We start from the raw sequence: 18797 nt of genomic DNA, 5'->3' as shown, positions 1-18797 counted from the left end.
AAAAAAAATAAATAAAAAAAAATAAAAAAAAATAAATAAATAAACATTTTTTAAAAATTTAAGAATTACTTTTTTTTCTTTTAATGCACACTCTGGGGCCCCAACCCCAGAGATTTGAGAGTTGAGAAACAGAGGTGTAGCTATATTAAATTCTGATGTCTGAACTTTCCACCCAAGTTTTTGAAAGGGGTAAAAATAGTAGGCATCACAGAAAGGGAAGTCCAGGAGCCTGTGAGGACAAACTGCCTGTTTCACCATTTAGCCAAATAATCTGAGAGAGACTCCAGTGGATGTAGAACCCTAGTGGAGATAGGCTGTGAAGGGGACATCTGTCAAGGTGATAAGCCAGCGAGAGGGTTCTTTTGGGCATTAATTGCATGCAGCCAAGAGAAGAAATCATTCTTAGCGACAGTTAGGGGATCTTTTTGCATCGGAGGTCAGCCTTGCTCCAAGGGCCCAACCTGGGGACGTGTGATTATATAGGAGATGGGTAAATGTCACTGACAACGCGTGCTTGGGACAAAGGCTGACACACAGTGCTGCTCACTACCGCTCATGCTTGTGTCAGCTTGCACACCTTCTCTGTGCTTCAGTCTTCTCATTTTAAAAATGGGGCCCTGACCACCTACCATGAAAGATCACTGTGGTAACCGAGCGAGCGTATAGGAGTCAGAGCAGGGCCTGCCCCCCGTGGCAGGTGCATCCCCAGTGGGCCCGGTGACTCTTACCAGACTGCGCGTGCCAGACTTGTGTGCCACTGTGTGTCCCAGGGTCCAATCCGGGTGCTGGCTCCGCAAATGCTGAATTAATGAGTAAGGGACACGGGGCTAATTTACAAACTCCGGGTCGTCATCCATCAGATCCCATGTTCCATCATTTAATGTACAGAACTTCTTACAGTGAGAATTCGATCCAGTAAAGGCTGGGAAGAGGTAAGCCCACACACCAACAACGCCCTCTTCAGGAGAAAAGGGTAACAACAGTGTGCCGCTGGGGGACTGTAGGTTTGATGCAAGATCCAGCCCGGTCTCTGCAGGGGCCGCAAGCTGCAAGCACCCGAGCCCTGGCTCCTGACGCTGGGTAGTGCTGGGTAGTGCTGGGTAGTGATGTCCGGACGCTGAGGCTCCTGCAGCTCAGCCAGGGCCAACGCGCGGGTGCTTATCAGGTCTTTGCTGACATGACCTTTCTGCACAAGTTGTCATCATGCTCCTGTTAGGAAGTCAGCGGAAGACGGAGGAGACGCACCCGGTCCTTCCCACCCCGCAGTGACCGACCGACAGGTAGGGTGGCACACACCTTACAGTCAGAGAATCTGGGTTTCAAATCCTTTCCTTTGCTGCAGGTTGGCTGTGTTATTTCATCCTTGAGCCTCAGTTAATGTCTCAGTCCCAGGATGACAAGGGACAGTGTCTGGTACCTGCAAGGTGCTTGTTTTCATCTGAGTTTCCTCCCTCTGCTCAGGGCTTCTTTACCCTGCATTCCCATCCCCCAGTCCTGCTTTGCTACAGACCTAAAACCCAACATCCTTGACGAAGCCCAGGCCAGGGATTAAGCTCTCTGCCTCACAGCCTGGGAACCAGACACTCTGTGACCAGCTGCCATTCCGGGACACGGTAAGGGAGAAAGGAAAAAAGACCACAGCGCGTGGAGTTTTGTTTTGTTTTTTATTTAGACATGGAATTGTCCTTCCTTTTCATATAACTTATCTAATTAAAATATTCATCTTGGTAGTTACCACAAAAAAGTAACATAGAAAATTGTATTTACATTTTGGGACCAAAATACAAAGGAAGAGCAGGCAGATACCTTGCTCTGTTCCCTCCCACTTCCCGGAAAGAGAAAGCCCGAAGAAACTGCTCATTACACCAAGGATCACAAAGGGCTCATCTGTAATTTGGTGATTCGATTCGTATGTAGTGTAGCACAGGAGAAACAAAATTGCACACGTTTTCACAAATGAGACCAAACGTTCGACATCATCCTGTTTTGTGTCTGCTCTGCAGCCATTTCAATAACCCAGGTGAGAAGGTGGTTCAGAAATTCGGCTTTTTCTCTTCCCTCCTTACTCTTCTCACCAAGTCACATCCCTGATGCAGACACTCTTGGAGGAGGAGGAGGGAAAGATCTGGCTCTACGCAAACAGGGCCGATCAAAAGTCTTTATGTGCTAAAAATGGGTAGTGATGTCGGCGTGAACAAACAGATGTCCTTTCCTTCCTCCCTGCCTAAAGACTCCTAACAGAGGAAATTAAATCACACACAACCGAATCTGCAGTGTGAAATACCGGTTTCAATGACAAAGACTTGAACACGCGGCTAAGAGACAAATTCAAGCTGGTGGACACCTACGGGAAGCTACTCCAGGCCAACAGATGTCTGGCACCTGACCCAGATGTTCACTTGGCATTCGGTAAGAGGCCTCCTAATACCAGATTTGGGGAGCAGGCCCGGGCTGGGGGTGGAATGCAATACAAACGATCAAGAGAAATCATGTTTTCCCCAATTCAAAAACACAGCAAATTAAAACAGGGCAACCCTTGTGTCCTGTTGCAACAGACACCCTGCACAGCAACGCACACTGAACAATGCAGCTTCTGCTGCACAGATTCTCTGCCGGCTCCAGAATCTTCAAAGTTAGCCTGAGGTCTCCGGGATGGTTAAAAGCAACGGACCCCATATTCTGGGCTCTGAGGGGGCTTGTCAAGAGGGAGCCTGCCAAGCTCCCGACGCTGTCCTACTAACCACGCCCTCAGTCTACCCTTTGGGTGTCTTGAGGGCAGGCACCTCAAACTTACAGCATCTGCTTCCCCTGGGTCACAACCAAGCGGGTTCCTACTAGACCAGCGCTCTCCAGCAGCCAGGAAGAGCGCTGACACTGGCCTCCTGAGTGATGTTGTTCCTCTGTCAGCTCGCAAGTGAGATCCTCCCTTCTCAGACCTGATGGGTGTCCCCCGCGTTCTCCCCCATCCTGACACTAACAGCTCAGACACTTTGCCTAAGTGGGCCGTTCCCTCCAAATTCTGGCTTAAACACCCTAGAAGTAGAGAGTGCTTCAGCTGCAGAGTTCTCTGCAAAACAGCAAATTCCTGTGCTCTCCCAATCACATGATCTTACCTTTTAAAAGAAAGGCAAAAACAAAACCCATTTCCAACACAGCATTACAACCTTTAAAACCACTCACTTCTGTTAGCAGTTCACAGGGAACACGAGATTAAAGTGCTGGCTTTTCAACCTCTGAAGTTGTGGCGGGTGGGGGGGGGGGGGGCACAAAAAGCCCTGCCGTGTGTTCATGTCTCCCCCCTGCAAGCGGGGAGGAGGGAAGATAGGGGAGGGAAAAAAGCCCTAAAGTTTTGCATCAGAAATTGTAAAAATGTTGGGGTTCTGTGCAAATTGATCCCCCAAGTTTCTGTGTCCTCTAGTGAGCCTCAAAAAAGTGGGAGCTGGCAAAAAGGCTGGGGAAAAGACTCGAGACCTTTACAAATAACCTCCTTTAATAAATACTATTTAATGAGGAAGAAAGAGATGCACCTGCATAGGAACTCAAGCAACACTGAGAAGGGCCTCCGAGGTGGAGCTCAAACACTCCACGTCGAGGCGGCCCTCTAGGGCGGGCAGCCCAGGACCCGTTCCTCACCCTCCGTGCAGCAGGCAGCACACAGGCTCTGAGGATGCCCAGCCCTCCCTCTGGACCAGGGTCCACTCAGGAGAGCTGAACTGGGACAGGGGAATGGCTTTCACTAGGTTTTTATCTAACTGTAATAAAGAACCCTGAAAATAAAAGGCTAAGTGTTTGGTAGAGGACCTAAAAAAAAAAAAAAAAAAAAAAGGAAAGAAAAAAAGAAAAAAAAATACTGGGGGTAATATAAATACAATCTGGGGGCAATATTTATTAATTAAAACTATGTCTTATGGTTTACAAAGAAGCTAATTAACAACAAAAGTATAATTGACCTTAAAATCCTCAGTAAGACTGAGGCTTCACATCTTCTCCAGAATTCTGAAGTGTTCTCCAGGCAGGGAGGCAGTGGCTGCGGCACACAGGTTCACAGGTGCCCACACCTGCAGACCGTGCAGGATTCGGAGACCAAAAGGTTCCTCGGAGCAGAGGATTCTGGTCTCCTCTGGAAGTTCCATTCCCCAACCCCCATTGTCCTTGTACTCCTCCCCCAGATTTCATCTCCAAGGCGAGTCCTCAGTTTATCGTCGGGAAAACCTGTTCTTGAAAGCTTTAATCGTCTTGGCCATCATTGGGGCAATTTCTGTGGGAAGAGAAATAAGGCGGTTGTTTCAGATTGTGGCAGTTTAGACACACACTGTGAGTGGTTCACAATCAAGGCCAAGCCTCGCTGCTCTTGGCTCTGCACTACCAGCGGAATGGGTACAGCGGCAGCCCTTTCTGATTTCTAGCACCCCAACAGCTCCACTTCCTGAGCACCTGCCGGGCCCCTGCCGATCCCCGGCTCTAATTCCAACCACGTCCCCAACCTCCCAAGAGACCGGCCGACCTGCCCCTGGTTGTGCAGGAAGCGAAAGGACTGGAATTTAATACCTAAAGGCCAGCCTGGGCCATAATTTTACTCTGTTCCACCACCCCCCGCCGCCAGTATCCAAACTAGCAAAAAGCAGCCCCTCTCACTCCCATCTGTCCAGTGCGGCAACAGGTCTAAGATGTGCTCAGTGCAGACGTCACTTGTGGACGGCTGGCCTGCCCTCTTGGATGCTTAACCTGAGCACAGAAGCTTCTGCCAACACTTCTACCTGCCCGTGGGTCTTGAAGCGAATCCAGAAGCATGCTTTTTTAAATGTTTATTTTTGAGAGAGACAGAGAAAGAGAATAGGAGAGGGACAGAGAGAGGGAGACAGAAGATGTGAAGTGGGCTGTGCATTTTAAATGTTTATTTTTTTAATTTATTTTTGAGAGAGAGAAAGCATGAGCAGGACAGTTGTAGAGAGAGGGGGGGACAGAGGATCTGAAGCGGGCTCCGAGCTGACAGCGACGAGCCCAATGTGGGGCTTGAACTCACGAACCATGAGATCGTGACCCGAGCTGAAGTCAGATGCTCAACCAACTGAGCCACCCAGGTGCCCCTGACAGAAGCATGCTTTTAACAGGCAGACACCCCCTTAGAATACTGGGGACAGTCTACGGTAAAACTTAATAAAATATAAAATACGCACAACTAGATATGAAAACACAAAACTCAGAAGCTGGAATGATAGGTCGTAAACCCTCAATAAGATGGACTACAAGCAGTTAATAACCGTCACGAACCCCTGGAGAAACAGGTTTACACGTAGGTAAACGGAGCGGCGTGCCAAAATGAGTATTCACCGCAATCGTTATTTGCAAGAGAACTCGTGCACTGCAACCAAAGCAGGGGAAGGAGGCACCCACATCGAGCCCAGCCATGCGCAGAGCACGTATGCCTCGTCTGGCACGCACGGCATAATACGGCGATAAAGACGCTACAGAGCTCAGACACTGTTTTGAAATATCCGGGCGTGAACCCCAAGTCACTTACTCTTCACAGTCGGTTTCCTAGGATCATAGGAAACAGTGCTGAGCACGGGAGCCAAGTGGGCACCGCTGGTGCTCGGACCATCATAGGCGGGCTCCTCGGGGCTGGCGCTGAAGCTGTTGCTGCCACTGCCGGAGGGAGTGTGGCTGTTTCCTGTGGGGTATGGGGCCGGCTTAATCCTGCAACACAGAGCAAGCCAGTTAGTCCCGAGTGTGACGGATCTGCCCTCAGCACCGACAGCCTGAAGCCGGCCTCTCTGAGGAAGACCCAGTTTTGTGGCTCTGACCAGTGGACGCGGGCACCCGAGATCCTGGTGATGACACAGAGACGACAGAGTTTAGCCCTTCAGAATGAATGATCATCTCAACTCAATTTTCACCCTTCAGGTGTGAATCCGTATTTTTCAAATGCTAATGTGACTTAGATTATATAGTCATCACAGCAGCATGGTTTATTTATTTAATTTTTTTTTGAGTTTTTAAAAAAGTAATCTCTACCCTCAACGTGGGGCTCAAACAACCCCAAGGTCAAGAGTTGCATGCCCCACTGACTGACCCAGCGAGGCGTCCCAGCCGCCGTTGGTTTAAATGGGGAAAGGGGAAAGCACGAGGGAGTATCTCCCAGCAGCCAGGTCCTGTTCTCCATTGACTCTTGACCTCCTGAGAGGCAGGAATAATTGTCCACCTACGCTGCAGTCACGGAAGTGGTGGCTCGGGGAGGGCACGTGCGGAGCTGGTCAAGGTCGGCCTCCAGAACCCTTGACCTGCACTGCCATGCTCTCACCCCAAAAGTGAACTGCTTCCTGCCCCTGGGCTGCCTCGAGGGTTGGGTAACAAGCTCCCGGGGTTCTTTTCCGCGGGCGCAAGGAGACCCTGGAGGTGCAGAGCTCACCTAATTTTCTCAGGCACAGCTGCTCCTCCGGTTCCAAACTTCTCCTGTCTCCGCCGAACATCACGAGGGGGCTTGGCCACAGAGTTGACAAAGGCCATCTTTGCCTGCCGGCCTGTAGAGAAATACGGAGATCGATACCTGCCTTTTTGAGCAGAGACGCTGCTGTTCTTTTAATAATCTACACTGTTAAGAGACAAAACCTTCCCAGGTGCTCCCAAAGCTAGGAATTATCAACGCTGAAAACCCCTGTAGGCAGTAAGTGTACTGACGGAAGACACGCTCCATCCCTGCGCCCCTTCTGCAAAAGCAGGCCAGATACAGGAGCCAGAGGCTACATGAGCCCAGCCCACCAAGGCCCTGCTGTCGATCAGAGCACAGGGCTCACTGTTGCGCCAGATCACCTCATCCTGCTCGGCTCCCCACTGCCACCCCCTCGCCCCCCTTTACCTTTGGGCTTATTGGCATGTGCAGATCGGATATTCTTTGTCAGTACTCGTAGCCGCTGCTCCCGGGCATCCTGAAGCCGTAGGTACATCTCCCGCCACGTCTCATACTCTTCCGGCCTTTCTTCCTTAAAGTCTCGGTGACAATGAACTTTCCATAATTGATCTGTTTCCTCAATTAATACCTAAAATCAGAACCAGGGCATCGTTTATATGTAAGCACTCTGACAGATTTCTTTTCCATCCTTCATCACCTCAGGCTGACCACTTTCCTCCTAATGATTTTTTTTGGTCCTCGTAGTAGTAGTATATTAAAATACCACAATTCTAGAAAAAAAAAAAATCACTATATTAAAAACACGTTAAGGGGCATCTGGGTTAACCCAGGTTGGTTAAGCGTCTGTGCTGACAGCACAGAGCCTGCCTAGGATTCTCTCCCCCCTTCTCTCTGCCCAACCCCCCCCCCCCACCTCAAATAAACTTAAAAATGTTAAGTGCAAGGCACTGTACTAGCTGCTTTTGGGGGGTTGTGGGACTAGGAGAGAAGACAACACAGAAACTAGCTTAAGGTCAGTCTTTCTCTGGGGCTCCTGGGTGGCTCAGTCGCTTAAGCATCTGACTCTTGGTTTTGGCTCAGGTCAGAAGCTCATGGTTTGTGGGTTTGAGCCCCATGTTGGGCTCTGCGCTGACAGTGTGGAGCCAGCCTGGAACGCTCCTTCCCCCTCTGCCCCTCCCCAGCTCGTGCTCAAGCTCATGCTCATGCTCTCTCTCTCTCTCAAAATAACTAAATGAACTTTAAAAAGGAAAAAAAAGATTAGTCTTTTCCTTTAAGGAAACCAGTGACAGGTAGACCTGGGATGAAGTCACATCCAGGCACTTCCCCGGCACTCCCTGCAACTGTCACCCGCAAGGGTTCAGAATTAGAGACAGCCAGCTAATGTGATCAAATGACCCGTATGTCCCGGCGTTACAGGAAAGATATCTGGACAGACCTGGACGCCTCTGGGACACACCCAGCCGACCTGTGCTCTTCTATGTTCACCAGACACCCGAGTGTCGAAAACAAAGCTCTGTCCCTGCCCTGGATCCCAGAGGCCGAGCTGCCAGAATTCTCCCTTGACCTGTGACCAGGCGAGCTAAGGAGAAGGGTGGGTAACGTTTTCCCGGTCCTTTTGAAGCTCACTTTGAAGCCAGAGCAGGTGCTATAAAAACACGCACGTTTACAGGCCCACAACAGTGAACCAACCCGTGCCACTGCCCTTCACCCACTACGGATTCAGAGACAAAGCTACTTCTGCAGACGCGAGCCCGACGAGGGCCCTCTCTGCACCCAAACAGGACACTCACGTGATTGCATTCCTCTATGCGGTACAGTTGATCAGGCGTACACCTCTCCAAAACGGGTTCGAGAACAGAATACGGGACGCCTCCCACTTCAAAGATCGCTGCAGAGAATCAAAGGTGGAAGTGTCGAATACTGGCCGGCCCCCTGCAAGGCCACAACGGGGTTAAGAGCAAGAGAAAAGCGTGGGACTTACAATCGATGTTGTTTTTAAGTACCCGGATGCACTGCTGGTGCAAGGTCATCATTTTGGGGAGATAGGCACACTTGGAGCCAGAGTACACCTGCATCTTGGAATTCATTCTCCGTCCGGTGAATCCAGCTTCTTCCTCTTCCTGGGGTGAAGACAGTGCTGCAGGGCAAGGACAACAGGACCGCGCGTCACACAGGGCACTAAGCTGTGCAGGGAAAGCTCTCCTTCTCTCCCCCCTCCTCAGCCTCCCACTGCCCTTTCCCAAAGGCCACCAGGGCTATTGGTTTTTTGTGTGTATTCTTCTAGCGAGACTATGCAAAAATAAGTAAATATGTATTTCATTCCTTTTTCACCAATTAGAAAACCCCTACTATCAACTTTTTTCATTTGCCACATTTTAGAAATCATCCTATGTCAGACACAGACCTTCCCACATTTTTTACAGCTGTACAGGAGGCCACTGTGTGCGTGTCCATGGTTCATGTGATTTGTCTCTTGCTGAGGGACCCTTATGTGGCTTCTAATTCTTCTATTAAAACTAGACCTTTTTTTTTTTTTAAAGATAAAAAGCTCACGTACAACATATGAAGGGTAGCTAGTAACCGCAGCAAAGATTTACTGAACACTCACCATGTGGAAAAACCCAGAGTTAAGAGCTTTACCAGCATTACCATTTTTAATCCACTTAGTAAGTCAGACACCATTATCAGGTCCACTTATGGAGCATGAGACTGAAGTCCAAGGAAATGATTACCCAAGTTCATAGAACTTGAAGCCAGAGCTGGGATTCACACCCGAGCCGTCAAACTCCAGAGCCCAGGACACTAGAAAGCTCACCCAAATCTTATGACATCGCGAACAAATTTTTCAAATCTTTGCTCCATTCAGAAAAGAATGCAGAAAATTACCTTTTCGCTTTGGTGGGAAGGAGGACATCAATTCCAGGGTAGGAAGCGGCCGGTAATTGGCCTGGATCACGGGTAACGGGAGGTCTGGCAACACGGGCAATGCATCAGCGGGGACCTGCGGCGAGAACACCAGTAACTGGACAGCCCGCCGGGCAAGCACAGCTCCCCGCCCTCGGCCGACTGCCAGCCGCGGTGACCAGGCAGGCGACTTCACGAGCAGACCCAGGCTGGAGGAGGGCCGTCGGTCAGGTCTGACACCACCGGGGGCAGGAGATACACCGGGATGGGCCCGGCACAGCGGGACACCTCCGAAAACACTCGTCTTGGGTACTAGCTACACCCTGGCAGCACCTCCAAAGGCCTGAAGGCGATTACTTCAAACTGAAACGGCAGGCCACAAAAAAGCCAGCCAAGCACGACAGCGGCAAGACAAGTCCTGGGAGCTGTGCGGGGCCAGATGCTCTGACTGGGAAGCCACCAAGGGGCTGAAGGGCTTACCTTTTTCAGCTTGGCTGAATCGGCTCCAGCTGGCTGAAGCTTCTCGGACTTGTTTTCATTTACCTTAGGTAATTTCTGAACGGAGTCCAAGTTTTTATTAGTGCTTTTCGAATCAGTTTTTTTAAGTCCTTTTTCTCCGAGAGTCGTGGCTGAGGCTTTCACAATCTTTTTCTTTTTCTTCCGGGGCTGGTCGTAGCTGAGGTAGGACTCAAAAGACATAGTGGGCTGCTCAAATTCATCATCCATATCTGCCTCCTCAACCTTAGGGAGGGAGCCCACTGACTTTCTATCCGAATGAGAAGTTTTTACCTTCCCTTCTGAAGTTTTTAGGTTGTTGGAACCCCTCTCTTTCACCTTGGGCAGCGGGTCTCCCGCCCCCTTTCCTACATCTAAGCTGTCTAGACTCTGCTTATTTTTGTCCGATTTGGTTTTCTCTGGGTCTCTGTGCTTTGGCTTGTTTTTAAGGTGGTTGTCTGAAGCAACTTCCAAGGGGGGTAAAAACTTCTTCTTGGTGCTGCCCTCTTTCTCCTTCTCTTTCTTGACACTAGAGGGTGGTTTCTCCTTCGTGCTATCCCCTGAGAGCGGCCTTCGGTTTTCCTCTTTGGAGACAGACTTGTGTGATTTCTCTCTGCTCAAAGACGCCTTCCCGTCTCCCCTGGCATCCACTGGACGTTTTTCCTTGTAGGAAGATCTGTGCTCCTTGTTCTGACTCACAACCCCTTTCCCCTGGGGATCCCCCAGGTGTCGGTCCTGACTGACCCCCAGTCTGTCCTGAAAGGCATTACTGTGGCCTTTCCCAGGCTTCTGATGTGGGACAAAGGGCTCATGATCTTCCTCCGGGGATCTGTAATGGTCTGTGGACATTTGATGGGGACTGGCAGATGACGGAGGGGACTGAACATGGCCGTAATCAGAAGATTCGTGGTCTGAAGAGTAAACGGGGGAAACTCTATGGCACCTCTTTCTCTCGTCTCTCCTCTCTTGAACGTGAGACACTTTGTGAGTTCTCTCAGGTTCCGAGAGTTTCCTGTGTTTTTTCTGCCTGTGATCAGGACTATAGGATTGGCTACTGGAGGCTTTCCAGTTTTCCTGGTAGTCCCCCTCTATCTCCTCCTTCTGAACAGCATCCCTGGGGCGCTTCCGGGAATTGCTCTTGTCAAAGTCCTGTTCATCAGCCTCGGAGTTTCTAAAATAAAAGAAAAAGCAGATAAAGCAGATATAAATCTCAGTGTAATCCTTGTTCAGAGGACAAAGTCATAGAACCTGAACCCACAAAAATAGATGGAAACAGATGCAGAGTTAGAAACAAGGCCTTGGGAAGAGGGTGAATGGATTCTGCTCTATGATACTCCACTGTTGTGAGACTGGGAAAACTCAAATATTCAACAGATGGAAAACGATACGTCTAAGTACAGGATACAAAGATCAAATATCTTGAGGACATGAAAAATGCTTTTCATTTTGAAGCTTTTTGAAATTTTGAAGTTTTTCAAAACAGGGACAATTTAACTTGTTATGTTAAAAAGGGGGCTGGGGCGCCTGGGTAGGTCCACAGGTTAAGGGTCTGACTCTTGATTTTGGCTCAGATCATGATCTTGTGGTTCATGGAATTGAGCCCCGCATCGGGCTCTGGGCTGACAGTACAGAGCCTGCTTGGGACTCTCTCTCTCTCTGCCCCTCCCCTGCTCACCTGTGCAGAAGTACACAAAATAAATAAACCAACCTTTAAAAAAAAAAAAAAAGATGGGGGTAGGTGCTATTGGGACACCTGACTGGTTGGAGGATGCCACTCTTGATCTCAGGGTTTGTGAGTTCAGGCCCCATGACGGGTGTAGAGATTACTTAAAAATGAAATCTTAAAAAAAATGGAGGGGAGCGGGCCATTATTTATATAGTTTGTTCCCAACTGTGTACAAACATTTTTTAAAAAGAGGGGGGGGGGGGCGCCTGGGTGGCGCAGTCGGTTAAGCGTCCGACTTCAGCCAGGTCACGATCTCGCGGTCTGTGAGTTCGAGCCCCGCGTCAGGCTCTGGGCTGATGGCTCGGAGCCTGGAGCCTGTTTCCGATTCTGTGTCTCCCTCTCTCTCTGCCCCTCCCCCATTCATGCTCTGTCTCTCTCTGTCCCAAAAATAAATAAAAAACGTTGAAAAAAAAAATTTTAAAAAGAGGGGAGGGGAATGTCTGGCTCTTAACTTCAACTCAGGTCATGATCTCACAGTCGTGAGATCAAGCCCTGTGTTGGGCTCTTCAATGAGTGTGAAGTGAAGCCTGCTTGAGATTCTCTCCCTCCCTCTCACTCTGCCCCTCTCCCCTGTGTGCATCACACACTCTCTCTCTAAAAATAAAAAAGAGTAGGAAGAAACATATCAAAATACTAATAATGCTTATGTTCGGACGGTAGAATTACAAAAAATTTTCATTCTTATTTCCATTTGTTAATATTTTCTAAAATCCTATAATGATCATGAATTATTTTTATAATCAAGGCCAAATAAATGTTTTAAATAAGAAGGCAGAGAAGGAATAATAAAACGTATCCTGTCTGTAAAACATTCTAGGTACCATATTGAAGCATGAGGTTGAGCAAACCTACAGAGTAATCAACGTTCTTACCGCTCCACAGGAACCAGCTTCTTCCACTGGGCCACTAGGTCCCTGGCAAAGCTTCCAACATGCTCGTGTTTTCGTAAGCTATTTACTGTTTTCCCAACCCCGGTCTCCTACAAATTTGACAGAAGAATTGTTAGAGGGTTGTGGAACTAGGCTCACAACTTTCTGAAGAAATAAGGCCTCTTGCTTTGAGAAACTCCTTCCTTAAACATATGTTGCAAGTCTCAACACAAAATTACTTTGTGTCTATGCCTCAAACCTCTAATGACACACAGTAGCAAAGCACACGACTCCAAAGAGAAAAAACAATATATTAAAATACTTCCAGAACTTTAACAATAAATAACAAGAGTGATTATGGCAGGTGGCAGGCATTGAGCTAAGAGCTTCGCATACAATGTCTCAATGAGTCCTTAGAACAACTCTGTGAGGCAGGAATCTGTCCAGTTATTAGCCAGAAGTCCTAGAACGTGGATCTGAATCCAAGACTAACTGATGCCAAAGTCAAAGTTCTTTTAATTTTTTTTTTTAATTCTAAGAGAAAATTCACCACTTTATTATTATTTTTTTCAATTAGCAATAATCGTACCTTGGGTAAACCTCATTGGCCATGATAACGCCACACTGCGCAAAGCTCATTTTAACCATTTTAAAGTGTACGGTCTGTTGGTTTCCAGAACACTCACAATACTGCACGACCATCACCACTGATTCCAGAACATTTCTGTAAACCTACAGAGAAACCCCATTCCTCCCAACTTCCTCCACCTCCCTACTTTCGGCCTATGGATCTGCCTGTTCTGGACATGTCACATAAATAGAACCATACATTATGTGGCCTTGTGTCTGGCTTCTTTCACTTTCAAAGCCCATGCTTTTAACCTTACTGTACAATCCCTCCCAGTGGGAAGGGGATGGAATATAGTTATATAATATCTAACAGTTCTTACCGCAAGAATGTCTACTGTAATAGGCAAAGTGGAGAGTTTCTTCAAATATTTCAAGAGCTGTAGAGAGAATAAAATAAACATTAATTTCTATAAAATCAGAATCACTCACTGGAAGATAATATCTGACAGTTAAGTGCTTATTGAGTTCTAAGTGTTGTACAGTAATAAGTATGGTTATTATCTCTATTTTACAAGTGTGAAAACAGGCTCAGGAAAGTGAAGTTACTTGCCCCAGGATGCAACAGGGGCCAGATACACGCAGGTCTGTGGCTTTGGATTGCCTGCTTTCAATTACTGTGCAACACCAAGGTGAGAGAAGACTTAAAGAGACCCAGACCTGCCAACTCTAACAAAAATCAACAACTATCACTGCCCCAGTTTTGAGAGAGAATTTCTGAGAAAGGTACCAATTTGGGGACATTACCCATGAACCCAGCACAAAGGAAAGTAAGGAGGAGAAGAGGTTTCTCCAGGAAAAGGGTATCATGTTTCCAGGAAGAGTCGCAGTTCAACAGAATTGTTTTTTTGATACAAGTGGGAATTTCAAGACCTGCGTCAAGTTGCCAGAATCAGAGCTTTGCTGGTGCAAATGGTGAACACAAAATGTCTGGGTAGATGAGAAAAGTGATCTGGGTTTGGCCACATTTCCTTTCTGTAGTCCTAAAAGTAGGTCAAAATCAGGATAGCAGAGCTGTTGAGACAGAGTTCCGGAGTTGGGGACACGCTTCAGTTTGGCCCTGTCATCGCCCTGCTGGGCGATCTTGTGCAAGTCATTAACCTTCTTGAACCTCAGTTACTTCATCTGCAAAAAAGGAACTGATCCTGTCTCTTTACAACGTTACAAGCTGTGAGGATTCTCAGAGACAAACCATGTGCAGTCCTGGGCCACAGTGCCTGGAGTAGTAACAGTGACTACCCTTACATTTCAGCATCAGATAACAAGATCTGCCCCCTTTCCACCAAAAGAGCTCCATAAATGTTTTTTTTTTTTTTTTTAATGCTTATCATTAATCACTTCATTCATCCACTGACAGCTCTTTCAATGTCTCCCCTTGATCGTCAACCAGAGTCCCCAGCTAATTCCTACTTACTCCATTTGTACCCTAAGTTATGACCGGCTATACCTCTTTCTAGGACACGTGTATATGGATATAAAACACACTTAGCCTTCAAGGGGTGCTACAATGTACAAAAAATAGTAACTGTGACTACCTTCACATGTCAGCATCAGGTAAGATCTGCCCCTTTTCCATGTGTAAACCAGTCTGTAATTGGTATGCCATGTTGCTATTAGGTGTAGGACAAAGTATGTTCTTCCGGTCATTCTACTTCAATAATTACTCAACTCAGTCTCTAGGCAGAGCAACTGGATCACAAGTGATAATCTTGTTTGGGAATAAATGGGAAGCCAAGGGATGTATCTAGGGAGTTTCACCTTCATAGCTGAATGAAAATTATTCTCCACTTCAAATTTGATTACGACCATCATCCATCCGACTCAGGATAAAGTCTATGTGTGTTTCTGGTCACCCAAGCTATGGGTGCAAAGATTAATGCTAATTCCATTTGTTAAAGGGAAATTCAGGGTCATCGTAGAGGTTAAAAATGGGTTGTGTCCCCTAATGCCATTCCCTGGAACATATTTATATATCATCTATTGTGTGCCCGCTACTATGCTAGTAAGTTCTTACATGTGTTACTGCGTTTCATCTTCATTAACCAACTCTATGAAGGGGATACTTTTCTCCCCATTTTAGATACTGAAACAGTCCAGTAAGGTTAGGTCACTTGCCTAATGAGCTAGTAAGTCAAGTGTGTCTACAAAAGCACGAACTACAAAGACAGGAGAAACATCCAACACAATGACACTGTCCTTAGAAAATAAGAAAATAGAACAGGAGCTTATGTGCCTGGAAACAAAGCTGAAGAGCTCGTCCTCAGTATTACCTTGTCGGACGGTTTAAAGTTCAGAGTAAAGGAGGTCACCACAGGGAGTCCCAGGACCTCTACAAAGCCAACATACACAGATGGAGCCAGAAGTCACTGAGGGAGTGTTCATCTCAAAGCCTAACGCTAATTGTGAAGTGCAAATGCTGCCTTTCTGCTTTGCTTTGGGTTAGCAGGGGTGACTTGAAAGCAGACAAAACTAAAACCCTGGAGATTTTCAAAGTGACTGCGTGCACCATAAGAGAAAAAGGGCTCCAGAGCCCTTCTATTTTCAATGAGGTTCAAGAAAGAACAAAGCAGTACCAAGGTAAAAGCACTTTGGGCATCCTCAGGTAGGTGGAAACTTGCTGTTATCAAACCAAGGGACCAACTGCAGAGTGTGCAAGAACTGATAATAGCTCATTGAGAAACGCCAAACATTTGCACAGTACACGCTTAGGAATCTCAGCTGTCCTTTGCACACCCCTTCAACCCAAAGAGCAAAAAGATGTTCGTGATGTTGACCCCTTGTTCTCCACTTGCTATCTGTGTTCTCCGTAGTTTTCACATTCAAAATGTAACACAGGACAGGTAACTTTACCACCCCTGAAAACTTGTTTCCAATTAAATGGTAGGAGCCAAGTGACCCTGACCTGATACCTTTTCCTCAAGTAAGCCCACATCACTGATAGACTTAAAGCAGAAAACAAAGTTACAGTTAAACACCTATGTTTAATAGGAGTAAATCCATGAACATAGGTCTGGAATCAACCCTTTGGCTAATAATGGTTTGAAAATGCGAGTTAGCTGCAAAGTCAATACTGCTATATAATCATCTTGCAATTTCAAGAACAACCTGTGGGAGCTTGTTGGGTTAACAGAAGGCTGAGAAGGCCAGTGTGCCAGCTTGCAGTTTTCCCCTCTGCAGTTAGCTCATTTCTGAATGCCAACTATTGTGTCCTTTGCAAAAAGGATCTCCCAACATTTTCTCATCTTCATAATGCAAACCCAGGAGTTCTGGATGATCTGCGATCTGGGAAGTGAAAGCCCAAATACTCACAATAATCACTAATAATTCGAGTAGGATGAGACACCAACAAACCCTTTCCTAATTTGAAATTTCACGCACATCGACTACTAGAAGAGCTACTTCAAAATTTAAATTCCAGTGGAAAAGGACTATGGATACTACCTGGCACCTTTTTTTTTTTTTTTTTTTTTTTAAAAAACCTTAGAGTAATAAAGACCAAACTGGCAGGGAGGGGGTAGAACATAATACTGCTTTAAGGTTTTAAAAATCAGTCACAAACCTACAGTGTTCAGGAAAACCAGCTAGTGCTCGGAAATAACGACCACTTATTAGACGTCCACAAAGGGTTATTGTAAAAAGAAACGTCTGGCCACTAGGAACTGAAGCTGCTACAGAATATATAACATAAACTGAAAGCATTTACGTTTCACAGATTCAAAACTAAGATGGCTTCCTGAGCCATACCTCTTTGAGCCCGGCATGCATAAGAAGTTAAAGAGTGGCCTGATGGTGAGCTACAGTGTATAGCTTTCAGAAGTGGAGAAAAAAAAGCCACCTCGGCCAGGCGCCAGGCTCGAAACAAGGCGAAGAGAAAGGAGTCCTTCAAAAACAATCAATCTGTAGAGTGGTGATTAAGATCTACCGAGCACTTCCTATAAGACTGGCCTTCCCCCCGAGTGGAGTCCTAGGAAGCAGGTGAGCAAACAGACTCAGCAAAGAAGTCCCCAGTGTCCATGGCTGGGAAATGGATTAGAACCCAAACGTTTCGGCCACTTCATCTCCACTCCTTTCCTCCATTACTCGGTCTTCAAAAGGCACTCTGGGGCTCAGAGATCCAACTCAGGACCTGCACACTCCAGCCAGAGTGCTCAGGGGGAACGTCTGACACCTAAGTGTTTTCATCAGTGTAGTTCAGTTTTCAAAAAATTCTAACATCCAGACACTGTCCCAGACACTGAGAAGCGGGATAAAGTCGAGAGAGTGGGAGGAATGCATTTAACTTAAGAAAACCGTCTAAAAAACAAAACCAACCCCTCAAAACTCGCTGAGTGCAATTAAAAATGGTTGCCCATCGTGCACAGCAACGAGGAAAGGTGGCTCTTACCTTTCCATCAAGGCCAGAAGGAAACGAGCTGCAAACTCCTAACCTTTTTTTTTTTTTTTTTTTTTTTTTTGGTTTGTTCCAATTGCAACCAAGTTCTTAGGGGTACCTGCAGCTAGGGGACGCGAGGTTTATTTTGTTTTGTTCTGAAAGGATTTACTGAGAAAGCGAAAAGGTCCGCGTTCTCGCATCAAGCCGGAGAGCCGTACGAACGTCTCTGAGAGACGCAGGACCCCACACCGAGCCCAGACTCCACGGGAGCCCAGGCAGAACCGGCTCCTTCTCCCTCCGGACAAACGTCCGAAGACACTGAGCCATCGCACACATTTCGCAGCGAGAGGGTCAGCTCCAGCGAGCCCGCCCCGCGGGGAAAGCCGGCCCGGGCCGCCTCCGGAGCGGCTCCGGGGGCCCCGGCTGGCTCGCCGCGTCCGCAAGGAGCGCGCCCCTGCCGCCCGGAGCCCGCGGGCGCCCCCGTCCCGGGCCCGGGAGGCGGGGACGCCGGGAGCTGGGGGGGGGGGGGAGGGGGGGGGGGAGCGGGGGTGGGGTGGGGAGGGAGCCCGGGCCGGCCGAGGCCCCGCGCCCTCCGTGCGCCCCCCGCCCTCCGTGTGGGCAGCGGCCAATGGCCGCGAACTTCCCGACCCAGGCCGCAGCCCCCGGCGGGGCCTGGCCCCGGTCCGAGCCCCCGCGGCCCCGGCCGATCGGGAAGGGGCCGCGCCCGGGCCCGCGACCGTTACCGGGCCGCGCCGCGCCCAGCGCCCGCCCCGCTCGGCGCTGCCCGCTCGCTCACCTTCTTCGGGTCCGGGTTCGCGGCCAGGCGCGCCTGCAGCTTCTCCACAACTTGGAGCGCCGACTCCGCCGCCATCGCTGTCACTGGCGCGGCCTCCTCGCCGGAACTGGGCTCGCGTCGCGTCCTCGGGCCGCAGCTCCGCCCTCCGTGCATCCCCGGCGGAGACGGAAGCGACTGGCCCCTTCCGGGCCTCGGCGGCGGCGGCGGCGGCGGCGGTGGCGAGGCGGGGGGGGGGGGGGAGGGTGGGAGGGGGGTGCCGCGGGGCGCGGGGGGCCGGCCGGCTGCAGGCCCCGCCTCCAGGGCCGGGGGCCGGGTCCCCAGCTCCGGCGCGGCGGCCGCGTGCGGGCAGCTGGGCCGCGTGGGCCCGGTAACGCCGCTCGGGTCCTCGGCGCGCGGAGCCCACGGCCGACCCACCTCTCCGCCGTCCGGGCACCGCGGAACGCAGCCCCCGCGCCGACCCTGCCTTTAAGTGCCACCCTCGCCACGCCCCCGGGCCGTGAGCCACGCCCTGATTCACACCTGTCAGCGGTTCCGGGCCGGCCCACAGGGAGTGCGCGGAGCCGAAGGGCCGCCACTCCGGGTGGAGCGCGCTGGGCGCC

At 49.1% G+C, this 18797-nt stretch overlaps 1 protein-coding gene and 1 non-coding gene across 2 annotated transcripts; both read right to left on the bottom strand.

Moving 5' to 3' along the window:
* Nucleotides 1-1645: 1645 nt before the first annotated feature.
* On the bottom strand, nt 1646-18376 carry ELOA (elongin A). The gene is made up of 11 exons (XM_042996123.1): nt 18199-18376; nt 13354-13410; nt 12407-12513; nt 9794-10979; nt 9296-9410; nt 8391-8546; nt 8200-8297; nt 6857-7037; nt 6410-6521; nt 5522-5697; nt 1646-4258 (listed from the first exon to the last, which is right to left on the bottom strand). The coding sequence occupies exons 1-11, from the start codon at nt 18349-18351 to the stop codon at nt 4197-4199; spliced, it is 2403 nt and encodes an 800-aa protein (XP_042852057.1). The 5' UTR covers nt 18352-18376; the 3' UTR covers nt 1646-4196.
* Nucleotides 12893-13039, bottom strand: LOC122241601. The gene has a single exon (XR_006221843.1). It is a non-coding gene; the product is annotated as a U4 spliceosomal RNA (small nuclear RNA).
* Nucleotides 18377-18797: the final 421 nt, after the last annotated feature.

Source organism: Panthera tigris, chromosome C1 (assembly GCF_018350195.1).
Source record: "Panthera tigris isolate Pti1 chromosome C1, P.tigris_Pti1_mat1.1, whole genome shotgun sequence".
Taxonomy (NCBI): domain Eukaryota; kingdom Metazoa; phylum Chordata; class Mammalia; order Carnivora; family Felidae; genus Panthera; species Panthera tigris.
The sequence above is the reverse complement of the archived record's forward strand: the minus strand, read 5'-3'. Positions and strand labels throughout refer to the sequence as shown.

Bases quoted from the DNA above. Each gene is read 5' to 3' on its own strand.
- ELOA (XM_042996123.1), bottom strand. From the start codon at position 18,351: ATGCACGGAGGGCGGAGCTGCGGCCCGAGGACGCGACGCGAGCCCAGT. The intron at 10,980-12,406 runs GTAAGAACGTTG...CTTTTATTTTAG, and splicing joins AAGCTGGTTCCTGTGGAGCG to AAACTCCGAGGCTGATGAAC. The intron at 8,547-9,295 runs GTAATTTTCTGC...CTTGCCCTGCAG, and splicing joins CTTCCCACCAAAGCGAAAAG to CACTGTCTTCACCCCAGGAA.